This window comes from Anas platyrhynchos, chromosome 3, assembly GCF_047663525.1.
Source record: "Anas platyrhynchos isolate ZD024472 breed Pekin duck chromosome 3, IASCAAS_PekinDuck_T2T, whole genome shotgun sequence".
NCBI lineage: Eukaryota > Metazoa > Chordata > Aves > Anseriformes > Anatidae > Anas > Anas platyrhynchos.
The window spans coordinates 53,966,443-53,986,520 of NC_092589.1; the positions used below are offsets into that span (position 1 = coordinate 53,966,443).

The 20,078-nt window shown below is 42.8% G+C and overlaps 1 protein-coding gene across 4 annotated transcripts in view; it reads left to right on the plus strand.

Annotated features, from left to right (window-relative positions):
• The first annotated feature begins 369 nt into the window (after nucleotides 1-369).
• The window catches only part of AKAP12 (A-kinase anchoring protein 12), a 30,475-nt gene continuing 10,766 nt past the window's right edge, over nucleotides 370-20,078 (plus strand). The window contains exons 1-2 of one of the 4 annotated variants that reach the window (XM_027454367.3): nucleotides 370-610; nucleotides 10,052-10,238. In XM_027454367.3, the coding sequence (XP_027310168.2) occupies nucleotides 509-610; nucleotides 10,052-10,238 (289 nt within the window). In that variant the 5' untranslated portion in view covers nucleotides 370-508. Of the gene's footprint in view, nucleotides 611-10,051; nucleotides 10,239-12,354; nucleotides 12,662-20,078 lie in introns of those variants that run through there. The other 3 variants (XM_038176145.2, XM_038176146.2, XM_038176147.2) reach the window with 3 other exon arrangements.

Consider the following 20,078-nt stretch of genomic DNA (forward strand, 5'->3'; position numbering starts at 1 on the left):
GCCGGGCGGGGGCCCGACGCCTTCCGAGGGCGGCGGCTCGGTGCCGGTGCCGGTGCGGTCGCGGTGCGGTCCCGGTGCGGGCGGGGGGCCAGAAGCGCTGAGTCAGCGCCGCGGGGCGGCCGCCGAGGAGCGGGGTCCGGGGGTCGCCCCCGCCCCGAGCGGCCCCGGCGGTGGCCGGCAGAGAGGGGCCGGACCCCGGCGGCGGGGCGGCGGCGGGCAGGGCGCTGCCCCCCCCCGGCGCTCCTTATCAGCCCGGCTCGATGCTGCAAGGCGTGTCTGGGGCTCTGCTCATGTGATGGAGCAAGAGGCAGACGGGCGGGGGGACCAGGGGCGGAGGTGATTTTCCTCCCTCTCTTTTTTTTTTTTTTTTCTTCCTCCCTTTTCCCTCCCTCCCCTCGCTCCCTAAAGGAGTTCGCGGACAGCCGGGCTCCTTCATTCCCGGCTGCGCCGCCGCCGCCCCCCGAGCCCCCTCCCGCCGCTCGGCCCGGCCCGGCCGCGGGGCAGCGCCATGGGCGCCGGCAGCTCCACCGAGCCGGGGGGCGACGGCGCCGCCGGGACCCCCGGCAGCCCCCCACCGCCGGCGGGGGAAGCGGCGGCGGAGACCGCCAAGGTAAGGCAGGGGGCGGCCGGGGACGGGGGACGAGGGGAGAGGGAGGAGGGGGGTAGGGACGGGCGGTGGCGGCTCCCCCGGTGCGGGGAAAGTTTCCTGCGGCCCCTCGGGCACCTGCCGCGGCCGGCGGGGGGGCTCCGGGCCGGGACTGCGCCACGGGCAGCGCCGCAGTCATAAAACGGGGCGGCGGGGGCCGGGGGCGAGGGCGGGGGGCGCCGCTTTTGTGTGTGGCCGCGGGGGCTGCGGGGGGAGCGGGGCCGCGCCCAGCCGGGGGGAGAGGGCAGGGGCTGCGCCAGCAGGGCTGGCTGCGGCGGTACCCGGCGCTCCGCAGCCGCTGCGCTCCGCAGCCTTTTTTTTTTTTTTTTTTTATTGTTAATATTTCTTAATTTTCCCTTTGCCCCCCCCTCTTTTTTTTTTTTTTTTTTTTTCCCCCATCTCTCCCGAGGGTGCGGTGGGAGGCGCGTCGAGGCGCAGCCCAGCCCAGCCCGCCCGCGGGGGCTGCAGCGCGGAGCCCTCCCCGCGCTGCCCCAACTTCGTCCCGCCGGCCTCCGCCCCGGGGGGGTCCCCCCTTTCTCCCGACCCTTCCCCCGACCCTTCCCCCGGCATCTCCGCAGCCCCCCCGGGGCTGGATGCACGGCGGCGGGCGGTGGCGCTGCCCGCCTTGGGCGCTCCCCGGTGCCGCGGCGCACCGGAGCGGGGGGCAGCCCCTAAAGAGGGGCTGGGGGGGGCCCGGGTCCGCGCTATTTTAAACGGAGCCGGCGAAAGAATTGAAAGAAATTCTTTTAAAACATGTCTGGGGGTTAAAAATAGATTATGAATGAACCCATTTATCCCTCTGGAATAGGCGTGTTTAGGGGATTCTGGGACTGAAAGGGAGGTTATGTCCACCGGCGTGTTTACACAGCATCGCCGTGGGGTCAGACGTGGGTTTGTTAGGGGGGGAATAACGCGGCGTTATACCCAGGCTGCTCGGAGTTTGGGTCCCCGGAGCACGGCTACTCAGAAGTTTCTCTGAGCTGGCGTGTGGGTGTGTTAGAGCTTGAGAACTGGTTATGACTTTGTTTCTTTGACCTTGTGGTTCAGATTTAACTTTCAAGTTGAATTTCGCATAGTTCCTGGCATCCCCTAGACCTCCTTGTGCGTGTTTTGACAGATTTGAAAACCACATTGAGAATGAGCTTTAAATTAACTGAGATTTATTTTATTTTCTTTTTAACCAAATAAGCGTAAGGGATTGGTGTTGGCTAACAAAATATTTAGCAGCTACGTTGAGCGGTTCTAGAACTCGGATGCTGAAATCTAGGCGGCGGTGAATTTATAGAGGGCAAGCATTTGGTTACCGTGATTGTTTTAAAATGAAGATAATGTGACTCTCAAGAAGGGACATAATGTTCATAGCTGTGTTTATCCAGTTGTGGGAACCAAGACAAAAAAAGAGAACGCCGCCGATGCTGTTCTTGACTACAGACTATTATTGTTTTTAATGCTGTGGTTTATATCTTCCGCTCTTTAGGAAACATGCTTTCGAATAATTAAATTTTGTTATTTAAGTTGAACTGGTTAAAGGTGGGGAAGTTCTTTTTGCATTTCACTGCTGTAAGAAGTTGTATTACTGCCGCTTTTCTAAAACAGCCATTTTTGTCTTCCATTACATTAAATAAAAAGAAAAGGAAGCTTTTATGAACTTTAGCCCTGCTTTTTTTTTTTTTTTTTTTTTTGTATCTCACTTAATCTGTTCTTACTCCAGTGAGAGAGCTTCATGTGGACTTGAGACGTAATTTTTCATAGTTAGCCCTTTGAATTTGAAAATCACCAGATCATGCTATGCCCCTGGAGAAATCTATCAATGAGCTAATGTGTTTGCAGAATATGCAATAGGGCCATTTTAAAGGATGGTCATCTTTCTTATGCTTTTCAAGTTAAAATGCTCATCACTACCCTCTCTTTTAGAAGAAAAACTCTGAAAACTGGCTTCAGTGTAGTCTAATGTGAGTGAGCCTTGGCAAATCAATTACAGACGAATTGTCTAGGCAACTGTTCTAATGTGTAATGTAAAATCTCAGCAGTTGTACTTCTTAGTCACTTAAAATTCCTCAAAATATTTAATCAAGTGTCTTTTGTAACAGTTGTATTTTGTACAAGATGAAAACCTGTTTGCTTTTTCTTCCAGAAAGACAAAATTTACAGTCTTCAAGTCGCGTCATTATCTCCCTGTGACTCTTTGGCCAGATACCAGTTCCTGAGGTGTCCTAGTTACTGGAAGGGGGGTCCAGAAACTGTGCTTCTCACTGCTGCAGCCTGGGAGATGTCAGATGCCCTGTTAAGCACTTGGGCTGCAGTGCTAAAGATGCTTGGGAGCCTTGGGCATGTTGGCTTGGAAGCACTGCAGGTTAAACATAGGCTCTAGGAGCCAGGACCTCAGGTGTTCGCCCCATCCTTTCACAGGTTGCTGCTGACTTATGCATGCAGCAGCTCCAGAGGGGACTTGAAATTGGTGGTGTGGTTTCTTGTTTTTTGCTTGCTATAACAGATCCTTATCGTGCATAGCCACCCTGCTGTGGGAAGCCCCCTCTGCAGGGAGTGGGACGTAGCTGGAGATACCAACCACTCCGCGTGTCTGAACCAAATCCATCCGACCTGTGAATCAACATCCAATGTCCTGCTGAAATCTGTGGGCAGGGTGTGGTCCCACAGAGGGTTGATCTGATCTAGATATTTCCTGACTGTTTCGGCAGCAATACTTCTTCCCATCCTCTTCTTCCTCCCCCGTCCCTCTTTCCTGCCTTGCCCCATATGATGCAGCCCCACCTCACGCTGTGCCTGGTGCTCACCTTACATTTCCATAAGCCAAACAAACTCGCTAAGTCTTCAGGCCAGTCTTGGTGCTGGGCCAGTTCCCTGATGGATTCATTTGCCTCATACAATGTCCAGGTGAGGCCTAAAGCCAGGCCAAGGCAAGCACCTGTGGCAGGCAGCCAGGGGGGGAAGTGAAAACATCGACACTGGTGGCAGTGAGCTGGTAGACCATGGCTGAGATCTCCCTGCCACTCTGTCCTGAGTAACACTGAGGACTGAAGCTTGCTCTGAGAAGGAGTTAACAGATTTCAATAATAATAGTGCTAGAAATAGGAGCAGGATCTCTTTAGAGAGAACAGACAAAGTTCAGCTGTCCCAGGCTAGCAAAAGCTTTGAGATGTCTGCTGGCATGGGTCCTGTGCTTCTGCCTCCTCTCCAGCCTGGGTGCCTGCAGCTTCTCTGGGCTGTTTCTGGCACTCAGCAAGCTCATTCAGTGAGTTAACCCCATAGGAAGCTGTTCAGTTTCTTTGGCAGGACTGATTTTTGCCAATTTGTCAAGGTCCAGTGGGTGGAGGGAGCAGACCAGGCCTGGGTGACACCTCCCTGGGTGGCAGTGAATGGCTAGATCGGTGCTGTCACCTTCACCTTGTGTGCTCATCTCTGCTCATAGCAGTGATGCCCCTCTCCCCCAACCTCCCATTCTGATGCTGAGAGCCAAAAGAGAGACTAGGAAGAGGTGCTGGCCTGCTGTCCCTCAGGGCGGTGCCCTCTGGGGCCCTGTGGGGAGGGAAGCAACTATGAGATGCAGGGTCTGCAAGGAAAGCCGCGTCATGCTATGAACATCCGAGCCAGAACAAGTGTGATCCGCCCTGTTTTTATCTAACTTAGAAGTCCAGGGCACCAATTTCAATACAGGTACCTTTTTGTGGCCCTGCTGAGAAAGCAGAGAGCTGTGTAGGAACAGCTACCTGCCGCTACGTGGGGAAACTTTTAAAGGTAGGATGCAGGGGAGGAGGAAAAAAAAAAAAAGCCTGGCAGAGCAACAAGCTATTCTTGCAGCAAAATAGAGGTTTGGCAAAGATAGCCTTCTGCGGGAATTTTGATGGCTTGAAAATTTCGTGTGGTGAATTCCTGGCTTGCTCCCATGCAAGGGCCCCTGCTCAAGAGCAGCGATCATTCAAGCCGTGTTTTCTGGATAATTCCTATTTCTGAGTAGTAACTTGATTACGCTACCTGCCTTGTAATGAGAGCAAGTGTCTGCTAGACAGTAAATATTTGGAACTGTCTCTTCTAAAGAGGTTACCAGCTGAGATGTCAGAATGTCTTATTGTCTGAATGCATGACAAATAACAGCTGTGACAGACTTACATCTGCTGTTTAAACAACTGTGTGCTGGTGACAGGGCTGAGTCAGCCTGCAAATACAAGCAAGTCGTACATTAGCGATGGTAAAACTCAGCTTAATCAAGTACCAGAGGAAAGTCCCTAAACGGCATCTCTAAGAGCCCTGGTTAAAAAGCACTTGAGTTTGAAGCCTTTGGTCTGAATGGTGGACGCGGCTGCGGGGTGCTCCTGGTGCAGCGGGGGCTGATCCCTTCCGAGTCCTCTTCAGACCTGGAAGGAAGACAGTCACTCGTTTTGTGGTGATGTTTGGAGTTGGGCCCATGCCTGCAGAGTGGCTTGAGAGAGAGCATAAAGGCGCTTAATTGAAAAAATGCACAATGGAAATTGATGCCATGGATCTACTGAAAGTGTGAAATAGCCCTCTAATCATCTAGGAGATAAGAGGGAGGTGGTAGAGGGAGTGTCCAGGCACTTTGAAGGCCAAGGAAGGCAATTAGCTTGTGTTTGATGTGACAGAGAAGCTAAAGAGATGCAATGAGGAGCAATGCGGCCTTTGAAAGTCACTCTGGTTGGAAATGCAAGCCATGTGTTTAGTTACTGAAACAAGAGTAACCTGCTTTGTGCTCTATCCTCCTGACCGTGTTGTGGTGGTGTCCTAGGATTGCTATGCAGAGTTGAGAGATGTGAGGCTGAGGAAGGAGCTCATGTTGGTTCTGGCTTAGGGTGCAGATCTGAATGGCAGGCTAGAAGGAGAACTTTCTTCACAACTTGCAAAAAGGTCATGGTGATGGTTTGGGAATAAAAACCAGGCTTCATTTTAGCCAAGTGGATTTCAAGATTAGTCATCCTTAAGGAGACGTCACAACTAAGTCAGAGAGAGTTAGGACAGAAGAGGCTAGATCCAAGAGAGTAAAAGGCAAGGAGAAGGCCCTTGGCTTTGTTTGCAGGAGATATTACCAAGAAATAAGATACTGAAGCTAAATATGATCTTATGTGCTTTGACAGAAGGCCCTTATTCTGTATCTCCACCTGGAATTTGTAACGTCCCATGAACCTCTAGTCCTTAGCTAATGCAAACCAAGACAAACTGCTGTGAACAAAGAACTAGAATGACCTAAATTCACTTTTTTTTTTTTTTTAATGAAGCAGTGTGTGTGAGGAGCTGACCTCTTGAGCTGACCAGCGGTGCTCTAAGCTTCCCAAATTTTTGAAATCCAACTTCAGAAAAAATATTAGAGACGTTTACGTTAGTTTGCTCAGTTGTTCAGACAGCTGGATCTGGCTATTTTAGTAATCTCACGTAGAATCAGTGTAGCGGGATTAACAGAATGAGGCAAAATTAACCCTGGTGCATTTGGGCCTGGTATGAGGAATCCTTGGAATGATTTGGGTCTGGTACAAGGAATGTTGGGAATGACGGTGATTCCTGGTGGGGGAAGAAGCTGGGTACTGCTAGCCCCATGGTGAATAGTGATTGAGCGTATGAAGCATGTTCAAACGTACAACAAGCAGTCAGGGGCCTTCTCTTAATCCACATCTCATGTGGTTCTTTGTGTTATCTTTCTTTATATATTTATAATGATGTATGCATTTATTTCAAAACTACCCAACAAATGGAGCAGAAGCTGCGGTAGGCATGGGCAACAAGTGGTATGCATTTTAGTCTCATTAACTACGTACCAGCGCTTGGCTTCCACCTTCGCAGTGGGTATGAAGCAAGTCTTTAAAAATTGCTTGCATGATTTATGGCGGTGGCATGACAGGAGCAGAAGTGTTACATCACTGATGGTTCTTTGTTTTGAGAATGATCAAGCTGAAGGACCAGTGAACTGGATAACCAAGTCTTTTCAGTTTCTCCTGCATTTATGAGACAACACATTCATAAGTTAATTCATAACCCAAGGAGAAAGCTATGAGTGAATGCCACAGAAACCTGATAAATACCGGTAAATGTACCAATGCAATTTCTCATTACCTGTAGATAAACATAGAGCTAAATAATGAGACTCCCAATATTGTTAATTTTTGTCTTTGAGATTTTCACCCATCTCTCTAAACTTTGACTTTATATTTATTGAAGCTTTATAATTATTCTCAATGGAATTAAGAACACAGCTGAATAAATTGGACATAATTGGTCTAAACTGTGGTTCAGGTCCCTTCAGAGAAATGAAGCAGTTAATGTGAGTGAAAATTGAAATTAGTTTCTTTCACAAACTAATGCATTGGGACAGACTGCAATGACCCTCATAAAGAGCCCAAGCAAATTTTCTTAGAAAAGTTTTTTTTTTTTTTTTTTTAAACTAATTATGCTGTTGTATCCCTTAATGTTACAAATGCCCCAGTCCCTGAAAGTGCATATTTTATTCTCCTTTTATGCATTTTAATTTGTAAAAAATAAAATAAAAATACTTTATTGGTTTTGATAATCTATTCAATTATTTAAAGTAGAACACTTGATATGAAAATTTAAATTTGCCTTCCTATGGCCAAGAATCACATCAAATTCTTGTCCTACAGATTGGGCTAAAACAGTCACTGTCCCCTGGAAGGGCTGGGCTGTACTACAGATCTGGTCAAATTTCAAAATGCTGAGTTTTTTTGTATATTTACAGCTTTCTTGGTTTTGAATGCTGTGTCCTGCTTTCTAAACTGAATTTATGGACAGCGTAAATACTGGTTATAATTCTACCAGCTGATAGTAAAAACAGCTTCTAGTCTTACATCTAGCAGTGTTCATACATTTCCTTCTGTTCTTCACACTGGGAAGTATCATAGCATTTACAGATCTAAAGCATAATCTGCTTTAGTCACTGATTCAGTGATTGCTGGATTTTGGTTATGTATCTCTGGGTTAATACATAGTCACTGTTTTCCTGAATGCATTGTGACTGTAGAATAAATTCAGGACTGGGGAAATATTGGCTATAGTAATAATTAATATTTCCTTGTTACACTGAGGGATCAATTTAAGAAGGAGACAATGGCACTGCATTGGGGTACCTAGTTCCTTTATACCACGTCATCCTTACAGAGTCCATAGATTGTAAGTGCATATTCATGTCGTTAGGCACTTACACAAATGGTAAATTTTAAGTATATGTCTATCTAAGTGCATTTGTCAATATGACTCTAGGTTTGAGATGGTTTGACTAAGGGAAGTTTGAAAAGAAAGGGAAGGAAGTTTTTGAACAAGGTGAGGAGTGCTAAAATATTCAGTGCTGTTGCCTTTCTTGTGAGTTCAAAGAGCTGTTGGTGCTAATTCTGAGGGTGTCACCTCAAAATAACCATCCATGGATGGCTAGCTAAGTGCCCTTAGAGCCAGTAAAGCTAAGGTTGTTCCTGTGTTTGCAGGACTAACAGTCTTCTTAAAAGAATGAATGGCTACAATTTATGATATGTATTAAAGGAAAAGTCCTTTAATAAGTATGTAATGAAGAATCTCAAAATACTTTAAAAAAAATTGTGTTGTTATTTTCTGTGTCTATTTGTTACTAGTCTTCAACTGTTTTTTACTGTTTGATTAATCCTGTGTGCAATTGTAGAAGAGCAACTCAGATTTTACATCCCTTTGTTCGGTTTTGTGGCATTTTTATTTCTTCTGAGTTCCTGTGTTTTAGATTTATGAAAAGGATGATGTGAGAAGTGGGAGCACAATCTGAGTGTCGAGCCATTCCGTATTTCTTCTATTTAATATCTGGTCTCAGCATGTGAAAACTCTGAAGCCAAATTATTCCATCTGTGGTATTGGCAGTAGAGCAGAATGGTGTCCTTTTTCGTGAGGTGGATTATGTGGCTGTGAAAGGCAGCTTTGAGGAGTGCAGCAATGCCAGGTGGAAACAATTTGGCTTAATTAAGGGCTTCTGAACTGGAGATTGAGAGCCCTAATGCAGACTCCTTTGCCTGTGGAAGTAGGTGCAGCGCTTCCCTCAGATCTGACCTGGCACGTGAATAGGTAGTTGAAGGATAAGAGGGAAAGGAAAGCCTTTTGCCTGGCACTTTGCATGTTGATTTGGAATTCCACTGCAGCAGGCTAATTGCTAATAAAAATAAATAAATAGGTCTGCCCCTTCAGAAGCTTGTTTCAGTGGCTTTTTGGAAGATACTCATCGAATGTGTCATCTTTCTGATCCCAGTTTGGTGCTTCAAGCGTTTGGATGTTGCATTACATTGGAAAATGGGATGCATCTGTGGTTCCTTCATATAATTAACAGGTCTTCAATGCCAGTAGTTTGGGAATACAGCTGAGTAATAAGAAAATGGTATGTAATTAAGGTCTGCTGTCCCACCAGAGGAACTTTAAACTTGCACTTCAGGAGCAGAGATTTGAGATGTGGTTAATTAGTTGAAGCAGCTTCTGTTGGAAGGGAATGTGATCAGTTCAAGAGCTAGTCAATTAAACAAATAAAGCGTAAGGAAGCTTTTTTTTTTTTTTATGACCACAATGTATTTCATACTTCTGGAAGGACATTTTTATTTTAAAAGTATCTCCCTTGTTATATGGCAAGCCTATAGACATTCTGGAAGTGATTAAAATGTATCAAATGTAGAAGTTGAGAGCTTTTTCCCTGGTATTGGCACATCTAGGAAAAAAGTTTGAAATGTTATAGTGAGGAATCCTAAAGTATTGCAAACTTCTTTCTCCCCTGTAAAAATAACCTCTACCTAATAACCGAGGCCCCAGAGTTCTAGTTCTAACCCTAGTTTCATTGAATTTCCTCATGGGATTTATATATACATGTTCAGTTTTCTGTCCCAAATAGTTAATTTTCTTTGCAATTGTACTGTTCATGATCACAAGATAAGCATGTCAGCAGAAGAGCCATACCAAAAGCCAAAATACAGATAGGATTCCTGCACATATAGGAGGAGTTGTGCCAGACACTTTGAAGAATGAATCTAGCTAATGGAAAGATATTTTTCACGTTATCCTGAAGCTTTCCTTCATGCTAGAAGGAATGTTAGAAATGTATTTTTACACAAGGTTATAGGCCATTGTCTGTAAAATGTTCTTCATCCACACATCTTATGCAGTAGAAGAGTACAATAAATAGTCCCAGATTATATCGTGTATTTTTTTTTCTCACAGAAGTACTTTGATTTATTAAAGTTAATAACCTTGAGAAGGAGCAATGCTGCACAGAAGTAATTACTTCCCCAAATGCTTGCACGTATATAAGTGAAATGAGAACAAAAGAACAATGTTCTGTGCAAAAAGTGCTGACCTGGTACTGATGTTATGTTTCTTTCTTTATCTTTCTCTCCTCTGCTACCATCCTTCATCCAATACTTGGCTGCCCAGGTTTTAGATGCGAGTTCACCAGTACCTGACGTTAATGAAGACAACTTGGAGCTTGATGCCCCGCCGCAGGAGCCCCAGCAGCCAGGAGCTGCCACAACGCCTCAGGAGCTGAATGGGCAGCAGCCAGAGGTGGCTTCACCAATCCAGGAACCTCCTGGACAGCAAGCAGAGGCCCTTGGAACAGATGGTAAGTAAAAATCTGGGTTCAATGGACTGATCTCAGAGGTCTGGGTGCGAGGTTGAAATGGGACTCAGCTGGCTGTGTCATAGTGGATGGGGAGTTGCTCAGGTGATCTGTTGGTTACTCAAGTGCTTCCTCTAGGGTGTTTTATTGGGATACATTTTCTTTATAGCAGAATTTAGGCAACAAATGAGTTGGGGCTGATGCTGTCAGTGGTACAGGATGCTATCTTTTCTGCCTTCAAGGCGGCTTCATTTCCCTTAGTGGGAGCCTGCAGTGCCTCTGCTTGCTTGCTACCAATTGCTTGAGCATTCCCCTGAGGGAACAGTTCATTTTTTTTCTTCCTGTGTTAGGAGTTTATTGTGCATAGGCCTATCCCTTCTTTCATTGGGTAGAAATCCTATTATATTCACTAATGATATTAATATTGATCACAGACTGGCTGAGGTAGAGGTTAGCTGGTCCAACCTCCTGCTTGAGCAGGGCCATCTCAAGCAGGGTGCCCAGGAACCATTTGAACTCTCAGGAGGAAGGGACAGGCTGCTAAACCACTGGCTCTGTTTTGCTTAAAGCTCTCTTTCAAACTGATTTTAATCAGACTTGCATTTTGACCCTCCAAATCTTTCTCACAGAAGCCCTGCCCTTGCCAGCCTCTTGCTCCTGCCCCTTCCTGGCCCTGGGTGGCACTGGCTGCAAAGGCCCAGCAGCAGGCTGATTTCGGCGTTGGTAGAGGGGTGCTGTAAAACTGATGTGGCATGTTTCGCCTTTCACTCATTCCTCTTTAAAACTTTACTCTTGAGGGGATAGGATAGAGAAAGTAGATAGGAGTATGAGAAAGGATACTCACAGTCATGAAGGAGGAGAAAATACCTGATGTTTTGAAGTAGATTTTGTGTTGGCATTCAGCTTCTGGATCAAGTAATAGAAAAAGCCTTTAAAAGGGTGTGGATTTCAAATTAACAATCAAAGTAATCTTTATACAGAATTATGTGTTGTAGCGTTAGTTGTGCTGGAATTGTGTTCCTAAGGCATATAATAAAGGAGAAGTGAGAAGCTCCCTTAGATGTAGATGATTATAGGTGATGAAATGCATGATGCATTATGAACGCAGATAGTATTAGGAATTTGTACCTGAATAGATCACCCCAAAAGGTTTTACTTCCTTTAATCTCTCTCATGTGGTTGCATGATGCTGCTGTTCTATTTGGGATTTATCTTACTGTTGTCAGTGGAACCAAGCCTAGACGGTAGCATAATTTATATGAAAGGGAAACAGTTCCACAGGTTTGATCTTAAAGCATCTTTTTACTTTTTATATATATAAAAACAAACAAAACCCAACAACACCAAAATACCACCTGTATGGAGGAAATACAGTATGTATTTTCTTGTAGCAATAGCTGAAAATGACACCATCCAAAAGTCAAATAAAAACTGTCTGGTAAAGCACTGAAAAGTTATTCCTTCAAGTGAAAACTACATTTGGATATCCATAATTGTTCGTATCAATAGTCTGGATCTTTCAGCGTCTGGTCCACATGTCCTTTAGGCAGATGAGTAAAGGTGGGGATGGTATCTTTTAAATGCTCTATGAGGAGAAATCTCTCCATCCAAGGAAATAAATCATCAGTTCTATATTTCTTCCCCAAAGTGACTGTCAATATGCAAAGAAGCAAATGGTTCACTATGGATTAACAAGTGTTTAATATGCTTTTTTGTTTATGTGGGCTAAATTACCTAGGGCTATTGACTAACACCTATTGAAGTATCGGGTTGGTCTGGATGTCTAGTGACTGCTTCAAAACCATTTCAGAAGTTGGGAATGAAACAGTGTTTTAAAAGCAATTGTTTCTTACTGCAAAGCTGACGTTTCCTCTCTTAAGGAGGAAAAAAAGAGCACTTGAATTGAAAGGTATTAAGACAAATACTTCAAAGTATAATTTTTTTAGTTACCAGCAGTGAAGCAATGGAAAGAGAATAGTTAAACTGCATTTTTGCAGCCTGTGAACACTTCCAGAGCCTCACATGAGGTCTGGTAGCCAGCAATTGGTGCTGGAGCAGGCGAGGGGAGGGATCCAGGTCCTTATGGCACATCACGTGCGCCCAGCCCACCCCCAAGTTGCTTTTTGCTCCCTTAGTTGTGCAGCAAACAGCTGAGGAGGGAATGGTCCACCAAGAGCAGCTGCCAAGTGAGAGAGGCTGTGGGAGCACAGCTTCAGTCTGCCTTTCTCATCAGACGGACGAGGCTTCGTGCGCTCTCATTGAGGCAAGAGGCTGCTCTGCTGCACACTCCCCACGCTCAGGCTGCTCCAGAGGAATAAATATCAGGAACCTCATACTGTGAGAAGGAAGTTTCTTATTATTAGTGTAATTTAAAAATGCTGGGGACCATAACAATCACGGGTAAGGCAGTGTGGCATTGCTAAAACGTAAGCACATTCCTTTTTTTTTTTTTTTTATTTTTTTCCCCCCTTTCTGCTGGTTAGTGCCTGGCTTTGCATGTGTGACATCTGGTGACTTTGTGCTGCAGCGGTTTTATGACTTGCTGGGGTGGGGCGAGCTGTGGTGTGCATGCTGGAACGCTCCTTGGGCTCTCAGAAGTATTGTTTTACTTTCGATAGATTTCCTGGCGGTGTAGTTGGAGTTAAAAGGTCTGCATTAAATATTTCATCAGAATGAGAACCATTTCCCAGTGAAGGCTGCTGAAATTTTAAAACTTCTTGTCACTTCAATTGCATGCTTGAAGTGGCACTTGTATTGCAAGACTTTTATAAACTAGAGGACGCTTGCTTCTTTTTTTTTTTTTTTTTTCCTGCAGTATTGGACTGTGACATAGGGTCTGAAATCTAGCAGCAACAATCAAGGGTTACAATGCTTTTTATTTCTTGATTAAGAAAAAAATAGCATAATGCGGTAAAATATCTTAGAGGCTAAATACAGTCAAATGTAAGGAAATGTAGAAGTAGGCGTCATTTAGGTATTGTAAAAAAAATTTGCATGAGAGAAGTTAAGCTGTTATTCTTTTTTATTAATTATAATGAAGCAAAAATCCAGAGGAGATTAACACCATGGTGTGGAGGTGGGTGTGTGGGTCCCAGTAGGATTCCAGCCTGGGATATCAAAATCTTGATGTTACATGCATAGGACTCTGCATCTTGTTTAAGAAAGTAGTGCATAAGCCACTGAAGTGGTTGAGCTAACACTATAAACTAACTGGGCTTTCTGAAAAGATATTACTATTTGCAGGAGTGAAAAGCTAAAAGGAAAAAATACTTTGCGCTGCTGCTTTTGCACAGGCTTTTGTCTTTATCTGGAAACTAAGTGGTACTACAATTTTTGTACTTAAAAAAAAAGCTTAGTTTTCCATAAAGGTAACTAATTTGCATCAGAACTTCCCTCAGATTGATGATGTCTCTTGTAATTTACTAAGTCTTTTTTATTGCCTTGTATGAATATTTGTTTGTTTGCTTTTATCTTATTTGCTGGTGTTAGTGAACCAATTCAACAAATAGTGGGGGCTTATTCATGCAAAGTACTCTAGTGTTACAATGCCTACTGACAACAAAGCCTGCAGAAGTCCAGCTCCATTTGGAGCTGACCCTGGGGAGGACTGTACGTGATTTGAATCAGTTAGTAGGGGAGGAGATATCCTACTGCTGTTTACAATAGGGTTTTCATTAAACTCGATGTTTAATGAGCTTATCACATGCTGAGTCTTTTTCCTCAAGGGTTCTCTATTTTTTTATTTCCTTTTATTGTTAGTATTTAAAGGTTAAACTGTTTTTCAATAGCAATTTCTTCGTAGGATTGCACAGTTTGATCATCTGAGGTTTTCCTTATTAAATAATTCTTGTGGAAACTCGGGTTTTCACTGTAGCACAACTGCTTCTGCAGTACATTTTGCAAGAAGTGCATCTAGCTCATGGTATGCGTTATTCTTTGAAGGGACGGAGTGCATTTCCTTATTGGTAAGCGGGAGAGTATTAAGCTATCATTTGTCTAATTAGTGTAGCTCAAGCTAAAACTCCTTTGTTTGTGTGTGATGTCTGTTATCCTTTATGCAGATGCTTTGACAAAGAAAACTTCCAATCTGTTTCCCATTGTGTGTTTTCATTAGTCATTAGGGGCTCTCAAAAATGTCACAACAACGACTAAGCCATGTTGCTTACCCCTTCCTTGCTCTTAGCAGAGCAGCTATTTTCCTCAAATACCCAAGTGCATCTGTCTTAGGTTTAGTGATTACATTCTATTTTAAAAAGCAAAACAGAGTTGCAGAACATGAGACGCGGATGGTATGGATAACCATGAAATTTCATAAATATTTGCAGCGTGCTGGTCTGGTTCACAGGCAGAACAGCTGGACTAGTTTGAGAGCAGTTTATTATTGTGAGTTCATTTAATGAAGAATCTTTAAATACAGTAACTGTATATCCAAGCCACGGTTAATGACCTTTCCGTTAAAAAAGAGAACAATTTTGTTGGGTCTTAACTACTGTTTTTTGAACTTCAGTGCTGTTTTTTGAAACATTGAACTGAATGAAGAAATATCTAAAAATCTTGAATGAATGAAATTTATAACATCCCACGCTGGAATCTGAGAACTTAGTCTCTAGGTTGGAGCAGACAAGTACAGCTAAAGCACAAGCTTCTAAAAATAAAAGGTTTATGAGGAATGTTTTAGCATCACAGCGGAAATGATTGTGCTTTCTTTTAGTTTCTTTCATATGAGGTTATGTGTGATGTCCTTTTCTGGGGACATTGGTTTTGCTTTCTTAAGTCTATGCTATGATAAATTACAGCTGTTTTGTAACTTTTTCCTTCTTTCTTTTTTAAAAGAGACACACAAGTATGTGAAAACTTAAGACTTAACTTTGGGTGCCTCCCAAGTACCAGAGAATTGAAGACTGAATTTAAGGGGACTTGTTAATGCTTTGACAGAAGAACAGGATTAGAAAGCTCATGAATTGCAATTATGCACTGTGAAATTTATGTTAAATATTTGTAAATCCTTCTGTTTTATTTAATTTTTCTGAAAGAAATCCTTCCCCACAATTAACACTGAGTCTGACCTTAGAAGTAATTGAGGGAATAGAATCAGGAGGGAAGAAGTGTGTGCTTTCCATTAGAGAAATGTTTATACGATGAAGCAGAAACATAAATATCATGAGTAGTAGGGAAAGGAAGCAAGAATCTGAAATATTGTCAAAAAGCAGCAGTTGTACAGATTTTGGTACATTAAACTGTGTAGTTAAAAGCAACAACAAAATCCCCACCTTTGTTAAAAAAAATGTAACACCTGGATATACTCCTGCTTAATTCTGTTACTACGGGGGCTTTTTGTTTGATTTACTGAAATTCATCGCCTGAAATTTGAGGTCGAAGGAATTAAGGAATAAAGTTCAATTCTTGCACACTGTGATGAAAACCCAAAAGCACAACTTACTTTTCATTGTTGTTTAAGTATTCAGTTTCACTAATAATCCCCAATAAATGACTTGTTCCAAATAAACCTGTTTAGGGTAGGTTTTCTGTAGCTGTTGTTGTTTCAAAACATGTATTTTAATTACTGTTTCTCCATTTGTATCAGTTCTTGCCTTCAAATATTTCTACTAATAATTAGTGGAATTGTGCCATTAAGGGAAAATGCATTTAATGAATGAAAGCTTGGTGTTAAACGTGAAATATCAAAGACACTTGGTTAAAATTCTTCTTTAAATTACATTCTCCTGTGTCACTGCCACAGGAGCTTTAGAGCAGTAGGTGTTCTGCACAAGTTGTATTTGTGGCAAATCCAGGTACAAAGGAGGCAAATGATTCTGAAATCGCCCCTTGGCTCTGTGGCTTCAGTTTTCCTTCAGGCTCAAGCAAGCCTACCAAGGATATTTTGTATGTGACTACAAGCAGGATCTGGCCCCAAATACTTAAACATCGAACAAAACAAAACAACAACATGAAAAAGTCTTCTGGAGTCTCTCAGTGGCCAGTTGGGTTTGAAACACGGGGCGCAGGGTGTGTGTGACATCCATCTGATAGATTTAGAATGCAGGGAATTTATGGAAAAAATCCAGCACAGCACTGCAAATCCTTAGGGGGAAAAGTCAACCAGCTCCAGATGTTGACATGGTTGACTGCGAGCACATGAAGTGCTGCAGATTTAACTCTTGCAGTCAGAGCTGCTTTTCCCTCTGGCAGCTACCAGCAGAGGAACATGTTTGCACTTCAGAAACGGGCGAGATGGTGGGAGCAGTTAAGTCATGCTGCCACAGTGGCTCTCAGCCTGCTAAAACAGGAGTGCTATGAATTCATTTCATTTTTAATGTAACGAGTTAGGAAATAGTCTGAGAATATTAATTTTCCAACATCTGATCAGTGTACTGCTCATAAAAATGCAAATAAACTCTCACTATGGACTAAGTGACCTAAAGAAATTTGGGGAATGGGGGGTAGGGACCAAGCACTTCTCATTACTCGAGGCCTTCAATATCATATGTTTCCTTTGGGATAAAAGAGACCACTTGCAGTGATTAAAACACAAACAGCACCTTGATTTAATTTTAAAATATTTGGTAGTTTAGCTGGTACATAAGCAGTTAAAATAGAATTTCAGCTCTAGTTCTTAGCCCCAGTGGATTTAAATAGCGAAGTGGATCAATGTTATGATATGACCTATGACTTTTTTTTTTATCATTGCCTCTGGATATAGTTTTATTGCACTGTTTTCCTTCATGAGCCCGTAGCTCATGCAGCCCTACCCCAGGACAGACCTGAAGAAACTGTGTTCGTAAGTGTTTTACTAGGCTTTTTTCTATTAAAAGAAGTATTTTGATGAAGATCTCTTGTGTTTCTTAAAGATACTTTCGAATTCAATAAATTCATTAACAAAGAGCTAGCTGCCCTGCCAAAATACCTGTGGCAGTGACGTGCTGCAATGCTCTGAACAATACCTTGTGTGAGTAACTTCCAAAGTGGAGTTACTCATTGTTTGTTTTGCATTCAGAAGTGCCCTGAAATGTTTGAGCACCAAGAATGTCATTAATAAAAACGTCATTAAAGAATCCAACTGCTAAAGAAAGAGCAAGTTCAGCATGTACGGTTGGCTTCTCAGGTCTTCTGTTTACTACATGTATGTGCCCATGGGATAGAGAAGTATCCTTTGTCACCTTGCAGAAGCATCACTTGGGTATGCATCTCCCTGCAGCTTGTCACCAAGCAGTGGCAGCAGCCCCCTGGCAGCATGCAAGGCAGCTGTCTGGAATGGCATTGCCCTGCTAAGTGCTGAGGAAAGGCATCCAAAATGGACTTGGTTGAAAGGCGCTGTTGCAGTGATTTCAATGGGAAGGAGCAGAAGGAAGCAGGTGAAGCAGAGACTGGGAACAACAGCAGCGTGTCACTCAACAGCTGGCATCCAGGCTCTGTGTTACCTTGGGGTGCAATACCCACTGCCTGTGCTATGAGGGAGTGATGCAAGAGTGATGTCTGTAGCATAGCTGCAGCTTTTCTGACTGGTATTAAAAGTACATCTTCATTTTTCTTTAGGTCTTTTTTATTATTATTATTATTTTTTTTTTACCTTTTGCAGTTTGTTTATAAAAGTATTGCAAGACAGTGTGTTTGCTGGACCCACAAAGGAGATCTACTTGCTGTCAACCTGCTTTTACAGTTTTTAAAAGTTTACCCCAGTGCCTCTAAACTTCTGTGTCCTCTTTATTCTTATGATTCCATTTGCCATTTTACTATATACTCACTGGACATGCAGATTTGCAGTAGTTTTTTGGCTCTTTTTGCCTGCAAAGCTTTTAACAGTGTGTTATTCTATTTGTAAATCAATGCATTCATAAGCAAAAAATCTCGACTAATGAGTTTGAAGAGATGCCTTTATAAACTCTCCATTATCTCTTACTTCGTATATAACTCATTCATTTACATTCTGTATCATTCCCCTCTTGCAGTAAACCAGTTTACCTGTAAACCTCTGAAACTCCTCTTAAACACTAAACTTGTGTTCTAGGAATTAACAAAAGAAAAACAAGCAAAAAGAAATGCAGCCTCAACTGCAACTATAAACTTTTTTTGAAACTTTTTTTTTGCCCGAAATAGTAAATATGCCTTCCCCAGGACTGCTTGCAAGAGGAGAGGAGAGCCCTTACAAAGGTGTCTTCAGCTGCTCAGCAGTTGCCCACAGTGATCCATGACTGCCTCTTTACCTCTCCTCTCCTCCCACTGTCTTTCTGCTTCTCCTCTTTCCCGCATAGAGCCAGCATTCCTGGCTGGCTCGCAGCCCTGGTTTTTGCTCTACCTTTATCTGAGTCATGTCAGATAGAGACAGAGCGTCCCAGATGTGAGAGGAAGCGTGCTGGCATTAGTGCAGGATTGAGGAGTAACAGGAGGGAGGCTCTATAGACCTTGTTTCTATAGGAGATGGTAAGAGGTTTGGCTCATAAACAAATCTGTGTTTAACATTAAATGATAAGTGTTTAATTTCATAACTGGTTGACCCAGGGGAAAAACAGACATAAAAACAAAAACAAAACAAAAAAACCATTGTAACATAGACAAAGGGAAGAAATATCACCTTCTCCATGCAGGAAAAAAAGAGGAGTTAATATGTTGCTGTATTGAAAACAGTGGTATTTGCAAGCTTTGTTGTCATAGATACATACATACATGTATATGTAAATATAAACAAATATACATATACGTATATATCTACAGATGTCCCTTTATCTCTCTCTATGTGTATATGGGGTATACTAAAGATCTAAAGTACGCATGTTACTAAATATTTTTAAAATGTGATGTGTACCCCAGTATTTGAAGAAATGCCTCTGACTTTATGAATTCCTATTGAGCCATGATAAGCTTCCTGTATAATAACATATATAAACATATTTCCTGTATAAATAACATAGTTCGATGGCAATGACAATGCACTTCTTTCTGGACCTAGAATAAATGAACATAGATAGCAAGGTGGTTCCTTGGCTTTATCATTACATGGTCTTAGTGTGCAGCTCTGTAATGTTTGATTCATAAGAGTCCAAGAACATTAGGAAAATAAACACAAAGTGTTTTCTTCCTTTGTTAACCATCTTAAAATGAGAAGTGAGCTCAATCTGTTGTTGCTGCTTCGAGCTGTGCTTAGAACTTTATTTCCCTTCCCTACCCTGCGAATGACTGAAGTGTTCTTACAGTGAGTTATTTTTGCTTGTGGACTGTACTGATGTTTGCAAGAGGTTTATTACCAATGGAGTAATAATCCTTGCTTCTTCAAATATATACATATTTCTTCTTACCTGGCTCAGGCACAGATTACTCAATTTGAAAATTTCTATCATTGTTTGAAAAGTTCAGGGAGCAAGGGTGTTATCAGAGGTCAGACTTCTAAGAGAATTAGGAGTGAACAATTAAAGTGAGTAATTTTAAACAGCTAGATAAGGAGAAAAAAAAACAGCTTATGTCTGTTGAGAAGCAACAACCAGTAGGCTGCTGATAGTGAATATAAACATAATTTGCCCTCTATGTAGCTATTAGAAGGCAGTGTACTTGTAGATTTAGTTTTACTTATTATATAGTCGTGTTTCAGCCTTACCTTAGTGCATGTTGTGTATACTCTTATAAAGATGCAGTTCTTTCTAAAGAGGTCGCAAGCAAACAGAGGCAGGGAAGCATCTAAACTGGAAGGTACTTCTAGAGCTTAGCTGGTCCAGTCCCTGGCAAAGGAAGGCTCACAGCAGTTAGATCCAACGTGAAGATGGTTCAAATAAAAACAAATTCATTTTGGGGAATGCAGTGATGCATGTACTTTTGAAAGTTGTCTCCTGCATGCCCTTGGGCATCAAAGTAGCA